This window comes from Musca domestica, unplaced genomic scaffold (genome assembly GCF_030504385.1).
Source record: "Musca domestica strain aabys unplaced genomic scaffold, Musca_domestica.polishedcontigs.V.1.1 18, whole genome shotgun sequence".
In the NCBI taxonomy this organism is placed as follows: domain Eukaryota; kingdom Metazoa; phylum Arthropoda; class Insecta; order Diptera; family Muscidae; genus Musca; species Musca domestica.
In genome coordinates this window covers 12,551,541-12,559,181 of record NW_026712238.1, presented here as the reverse complement: position 1 = coordinate 12,559,181, position 7,641 = coordinate 12,551,541, and the positions used below count along the sequence as shown (strand labels likewise).

The 7,641-nt window shown below is 36.0% G+C and overlaps 2 protein-coding genes across 2 annotated transcripts; both read right to left on the bottom strand.

Annotated features, from left to right (window-relative positions):
- Positions 1 to 559: 559 nt before the first annotated feature.
- LOC101895085 (uncharacterized) lies at positions 560 to 1,950 on the bottom strand. Its single transcript, XM_005185521.1, has 3 exons — positions 1,939 to 1,950; positions 780 to 947; positions 560 to 709 (listed from the first exon to the last, which is right to left on the bottom strand). Exons 1-3 carry the CDS (start codon positions 1,948 to 1,950, stop codon positions 560 to 562), a joined length of 330 nt encoding a protein of 109 aa, XP_005185578.1.
- Positions 1,951 to 6,411: 4,461 nt separating this feature from the next.
- Positions 6,412 to 7,209, bottom strand: LOC131801843 (uncharacterized; the record flags this gene model as incomplete). Its single annotated transcript, XM_059120832.1, has 3 exons — positions 6,412 to 6,561; positions 6,632 to 6,799; positions 7,030 to 7,209. Coding segments are annotated over 3 exons (498 nt in total), but the record flags the coding sequence as incomplete, so codon positions are not given.
- Between the last annotated feature and the right edge of the window lie 432 nt (positions 7,210 to 7,641).

Genomic DNA, 7,641 nt, shown 5'->3' with positions numbered 1-7,641 from the left:
GATGATTGGGCTGATGATTGTCGATAATCGGGGTTTACGATGTAGGTGGTTGGGATGTTTATGTACAGATCTTCGAATACGGTTTGGGGATTCGCAATATATAAACGTTAGGGGACGGCAGTTCATTGTAGAGATACTTGGGAGAAAATGCCCCTGCTTGATTTAGATCAGCACTGCTCAAACTTTCTTGCCAGAGAATGCATTTTGATAATAAAATTCACAATTTTAAGCCAAACTGAAAATGTTCGACAGTGAAAGTGAAATTTGCGTGAGCTAGTTAACACCTATGTTGCCAAAAAAAAATAATGGCTAAAAATCACCCTCTATTTCCCATTTTACCCTTTGAACTTAGTTTGAAAAGACTATTGCGAAGTCCAAAGCTAGGTTTGAGTCGCAGATTCTACTCATTTATTTAAAATTTGTATATAAAAGATTTTATCTGACCGGCAAGTTATATATTAGCAGACTCTCCAAATAACACACCTTACAGGTTGGTATTTTACGGTTATTCCTGAAGGGCAACTAACTTTATGAATTGTCTTTAAGGGAAATGCTTCTTTTATTCAGATACCTGGAACATAGCACTAACGGTAGCTTTCCGATCATTGTAGGCAAAGACAATCAATTTAAACATGTATTCTCCATCGGGCAGGGGCAGGAGACTGAACATATGCTCATCGAATACCAAATCCTTGACAATGATGTCATGCTATTTAAAATAAAAAATAAACTATTAGTTACTTCAGTAGATATAACTTAAGGAAAATGAAAACAATTACGTCATATGGACAGGTGTGATTTATATTGGAATTTTTCATGAAAGTCGATAATAAAACCCTTAGCACCGGATAACGATAGGGGTGTTGAAAAAATTTGCAAATATCATTGGTGACATTGTACAGAAATGGTCTATAGCCACTTGCACGTTTGTAGATCGCCATGTTTAGCTGGAAATGGAAAATTGGGGATGAAATAATAATTACCAGAATTTAGTTTGGAAATCTACAGATAAAGCCTGGAATAGGATTCCAGAGCACAAACAAACAAGAAGACAATTTTCAAAATGTTTCTACAAATTTTCATGAATATTATAAGATTTTTTTTTATCAGAATGTCAAATTAGTCTTCCAAATCTCCGTTCTCTTCAACCATCCCACATCCTTGGCTTACTGATACATTCGTAACTGGTGGTTTATATATTCCACATGTGATATCCAACGAAACGATGCCACGTTTTTTAACACTCAGTTGACACACTTCGAAACGTGCAAATTTCGGATCATGATCTTGACACTTTAAATTGGTAAATTTAAAAGTTCGAGACGAAAATACTGAGGATGTTAATGCAAGGAGTACATAAATTGTTAAACATTTTGCGTGGAAGATTTTTTTTGAAGCGCCTGATTTCTAAACAACGTTGGTGGTATCCAAATGTTTTAAATCAAATTAAACATAAAAATATTAATTTCACTGTTCGAGGCCATTCAACGCTTTTCAATTAATTTAATGTTTTGTCGGTAAATTAAAATAAATCGATTTTAATGAATTTTAATTACAAAATAATTAAAATCGTTGGTCATTTGTAACGAATTTTTGTAGAGATTTTGGATAAAATGAAAAATAAATCGATAAAAAGCTAGAACTCTTTTACACAATACAACAAAATAATGGTCATGGGCTAATGGGATGTTAAATAAATTTAAATATGGCGTGTCTCTAGGAATATTTGATGAGAGCAGACAAACTTTTGAAACAATCCATTTAAATGTGGCTAAAACCGTAAAAAAGCCAAATATATGGAGTTATCTATATTTGGGCTCTCCGAAAACCTGGACCCATATACCCCATTTTCAATTTCATAAAATTTTTAGATATGATATGCAAATAATCCACATTTTAGATACCCGTTGTGATTCCTTCAAAATTTATAGCTCTTACCACAGCGGACATGTTTGAACAGGGTTGCCCATATTCGACGAACCCATCTGGCAACGCCATAACTTTTGACAGAGATGTCACATCGCTTAATGACATACCGCGTTTGAAGCGTCAGTCCAAGCAGATTTGTACCATGAACCAATACACGCCACGCGAGCGCTCTGAAATAGTTGAAATTTACATTCAACAGAAGAAGTCAATTGTGAAAACTCAACGTGCTTTTAAAACATTAAAAAATGTGAGAAGTTCGCCTTCTAAGAACACCATTAAGCGTTTATACGAAAAATTTTCGACTGGTAAGGCTCTTTCTAATCCGAAGAGGCCATATAAAAGTCGACCAAGGCGATCGGCCGAGAATATCGCTGCCGTACGAGCCAGTGTTGAGAGGTCCCCAAGAACATCCCAAAAACGCCGTTCTCAGCAGTTGGGCATGGCTCGGTCCACTTTACAACGGATTATTCGCATTGATTTGCATTTGTTCCCGTACAAAATTCAATTGACGCAAAGAATGTTGCCTGCGGACAAGCCTCGTCGATTGGAATGGGCCTAAAGGGCCCAAAGGTCCTTCGAATATGGGCAACCCTGTACAGCTTAAGCCTAAGAAATTTGAAAAATGTCAATGTCTTCTGGTTTTCTAAAGTATGCAGACCTCAAAGTGGCAAGAGAAATATTAGTAAACGGTGAGCCTCTTTTAACATAATCCACTGCCGGGCTACTTCCATATGTTAGCTATGAAAGGAATGTGGTTCCCACAACAACAAAAATCGAACTCTATTGGCATGTACCAGTTGGCGTTCTTGGCTTATCTAGTGGAATATTTTCACTATTCCTACCCTGTTGCTCATTGATTCGGGAAAAGTTACACTGGGGTATCTAAGACCGGTTGATCGATACTCATTGACTCGGATGCTCGTCTTTCCAGTTTTCGGTGGATTCATTTTCGAAATAAATTGAAACGACTAACAACGCCTGATCCCAGTCCGGAATTGCTCGAAGTGTATTCGTTCTGATTTACAGATTTTGGTTTAATTTTTGCAACATGTGAATCTCATACTTCTCAAAATCGGTGAACTGCACCACATGTGCAGATCCTTGAGCGCAAGGGCAGTCGTTGATGGATGTCCCTCTAAAAGATACATAGAGGAGGCGAATGCCTGATTAGCTAAACCAAATAAGAGATGGTTCGTTCCTAGCTTAAACGAATTGGGAAAAATTAGACTGGTGCGCTAGAATATATTATTGATCAGCACTAAAGAAAATTCAATAGGACATAATTGTTCAAAATGTATAAAGCCATTAGAACACTTCCTCAAGTTTTCCCTATGCTACTTTATGTCTAAGGAGTACCATGACGAGACTAGAGTATCATAAGCTAAGGTGGGCTATAAAAAGAACGATTATAGGCTTAATAGCCTTAATATGAGGGAAACCTATTGTTTTTGTTAAAATGTTCTCAAAAAATTTAATATTTGAAAATGGACCAAAATCTGAACATTTTCCTGATTTGAGGGCCAAAATGAAAGACCAATCTAGAAATTTAGATAGGACAAAAGCTTACCACAACTTTTGTCTAAAATTTTTCTACTCTCAGCAATACGACCACAGAGGACTAAACCCGTTTCAGGACATTTGGTGTCAATCTAGAGGTGTCCGTTTGTCTGTCTGGCTGGTGCGCGCGATATCTCTCGAAGTGAGCATCCGATTTGATTCAAATGTGATACATCGTAAAACTATTGTCAAACTTAGATCGAGTTCGGATGCTCAACATTTTCACAGAAAATAATTTTCGGTATACAATCAGAAAGGATCATTCAATTTTCACTTTGCAAAACTTAATATTCTATCAGTGCTAGGTAAGATGGGAAAATGAACAATATCGGCCCACACCATCAAGTACCTCCCCCACTATGGGTCAACATTTTGGATTATTATAACTCTTATAAAATACGAAATAAGCATCCGATTCTTTTAAAATTTCACACATCCAAATATTTCTACTCACATAAGACTTGATGTGAAGATGGAATATATATGACCACTCCTTGTGGTATCTCATCCCCCCTCCCTCCAAAGGGTCTTCTATAATAGGCGAAATAAGTATCCGATTCTCTTCAAATTTCACACAGCTTGATATTTTTACTAACACTGTGAACATAGAATATATCGCTCCTTCTGATATCTCCCCCACAAAGGGATTTTGAATAACTATGAAACCCATAAAACGTGAAATTAGCATCTGATTATTTTAAAATGTTGCACATTCAAATATTTATAATAACACAAGACCTGGAATGGAATATGCCGGTCCACTCCTTCTGGTACCTACCACAGAGGGTCAACATTTTGAATAAGCAAAACGCTTGCAAATGCGAAGTATAGTTAAAAATATATGTAAATAAACGAACAGTGGCTGAGCGTATACATCTGTCGGCAAAACCGACACATACTTTTTAGCTTTTTTATATAGAGCAAATGCCCCCGACGTGGTTGCCAAGTTTAAAAAGAATCGTAAGCTTATTTAGCATTTGCATTCAAAATTTTGGTCTGATCAATATCATTTTATACCAAACTTAGAATGGGTGCAGTTTATGGATTACTCGAAATTTGAATATAATTTGACTCCTCTTCATATTTTAAAAACCGTTGCGGTAGATGGAGAGAACTGAATTGGGTTATTTATAGGATTTTCAAAGATTGAATAAAATCGGATGATACTTTCTCTTTCTATGAGTTATATTATTTTCTTTGAGAATTTTGACTTTTCGTGGGGAGGTACCGGAAGTAGTGGACAGAAGCTGACCATCGGTCCAACTAAGTTTTATAATAATATTATGATATACTAAGTTTGAACCATATCAGATAAACCCCTGCGGGTGTTATTATGGGCAACAACCAAACAGATGGACGAATAATCCCAGATCGACTTCAAATGTCCAAAATGGATTTGGTCAAAAGAGACATGGTTTCCATAAAGCGTTATTTCGATGAGGCACGTTTTGCTCGTAGGGTATAATAGGAAGACATCAATTAATATTCGTAACAGCGGCTAAACGCATGCCCGACTACCAATCAGAAGATCGTAAGTTCAACCCCCTGATGGGGCTCGGCCGGCCGAACTTTTAATACCCTTCACCATTAGGAAGGAACTTAAAAATGTTCAACAAAAAAAAAAAAATTGAAGACGTGGACCTGCTTACGAAATTTTGTCATAGGCCCATTATGAACTTCAAATAGCAAATTTGAAACAATTTCGGTGAATAATGTCGCTGAAATCATCAAAATACAGAATATCGGCAGGTCATGGGGGTATACGAAAATGTGAGCCTACATACGAATTTTTTTGTCGTACGCAGTAGTATTACGAACTTCAAGTACGAAATTTGTTACAATTCGAATAAACAATGTCGCACAAATCGTAAAAATACCGAGTATTGGGAGGTACCGTCATATGGGGGCTATACGAAGACGTAGACCTGCATACAAAAATTTCTGTTATAGGCTGTAGCACCCATTACGAACTTGAAATACCAAATTTGAAACAATTCCGACGAATAATATCGCTAAAATCATCAAAATAGCGAATATCGGCAGGTTACGTTATATGGGGACTCTATGAAGACGTGAACCTGCACAGACAATTTTCTGTCATTGCCTGTAGTACCCACAACGAACTTCAAATACAAAATTTGTTACAATGTCGCATAAATCCTAAAAATATCGAGTATTGGGAGGTATCGTTATATAGAGGCTATACGAAGACGTGGACCTGCATACGAAATTTTTCCCTATAGGTTGTAGTAACCATTAACATCACCCAATACGAGATTTGAAATAATTCCGCTAAATAATGTCGCTGAAATAATCAAAATACCGAATATCGAGAGGTACTGTTATATGAGAGCTATACCAAAACGTTGTTTCGCCACCGGAGCTGGAACCTATTATGACCAACAAATACCAATTTCTATACAACCTTGAACAAATGTGACAAAAACCATCAAAATACCGAATACCAGGAGATTCCGTTATATGGGGGCTATACCACAGTTTGACCTATACATACAATGTTTCGCCACACCAACTAGGACCCATTATGACCTACAAATACCAATTTTCACCCAAATCCGTGCAAAAATGTGGTAAAAATCAACAAAATACCAAAACGTGGACCGATATATCTAATTTTCAATACCAACCATCCTAGACACCATACAAATTGTTCTGCTTAATTTTGACGCTCTTTGGCCTGTATCGTGATTTCAACAGACAGACAGATGGACATCGCTAGATCGTTTTAGAATTTTACGCTGATCTAGAATATATATACTTTGTGGGGACTATTATAAATATTTAGGGATGTTACAAACAGAGTGTCAAAGTTAATAAACCCTCCTTTCCAAGTGGGAGGGTATAAAAAGAATACCAACATTATTTGATTTTTTATTTTTGCATTGTGAACTCTAAATACGCCATTTATTGGGATATTGTGAACATGACGTTGACGGTAGCTTTCCGATCATTGTAGGCAAAGACAATCAATTTAAACATGTAGTCACCATCGGGCAGGGGTAGAAGATTGAACATTTGTTCATCGAATACCAAATCCTTGACAATAATGTCATGCTATTTAAAATAGAAAATATATTAGTAACTTAAATAAATATAATTTCAGAAAAAAAAATGAACAAATTACATTATATGGGCAGGTGTGATTTATATTGGAGTTTTTAACAAAAGTCGATAATAATACCCTCAGGACCGGATAACGATAGGGGTGTTGAAAGTATTGGCAAATATCTTGAGTTACATTGTACAGAAAGGGTCGATAGCCATTCGCACGTTTGTAAACCGCAATGTTTAGCTGTAAATGGAATGGTTTGAATTAAATGTTGATAACAAAATTTTGTTATTGAGAGCTTATTTAAACGCCTGAGTACATATCTCATATTAACCGGAAGACATTTCTTTCAAATTCAAAATATTTTTTATGGGTATAAATATATATACCTAAGTCATCAAATTTAAACTTTGATGACCACATATGTCTTCGGATTCTCCATTCACTTCGAACACAACACATCCTTGGCTTACCGATACATTCGTCACTGGAGGTTTATATATTCCACAAGTGATGTCCAACGAAACGATGCCACGTTTTTTAACACTCAATCGGCAAACTTCGAAACTTGCAAATGCCGGATCATGATGTTGACACTTTAAATTGGTAAATTTAAAATTTCGAGACGAAAATACGGAAAGTATTGTTACAAAAATTATTTAATTTTTTAACAAATTTGCGTGGATCATATTTCGAATATTGATTTTAATAGTTTGATGCTATTGAAAATTTTAAATTGTATAAATATCTACTCTTCACATTTTATGAATTTAAATGATAAAAAAATGTGTATCGCAAGTCATGTGGAACGCATTTTTGAACAACTTTTCGATAATAGAATTCGGAAGTGGTACAAATGTTAATGAACGTTAACAAACTTCGACAAAATAATATTCAAGGGCTAGTGGAGTGCAAATGTACTATGGATATGGCAGATATTTGTGAATACAAAAGTCGACCTTCGTTAACGTGTCCCAGCCAGCTCCATTAGCTTGTCTCGAGTTATATTTCACGGGGCTAAAAAGCTCAAGCGGGCGAGGTATGATTCGAAACAAGTGGCACGGCCATCAATACATTTCATTTAA

Bases quoted from the DNA above. Each gene is read 5' to 3' on its own strand.
- LOC101895085 (XM_005185521.1), bottom strand. The intron at 710-779 runs GTAATTGTTTTC...TATTTTAAATAG, and splicing joins ATCACACCTGTCCATATGAC to CATGACATCATTGTCAAGGA.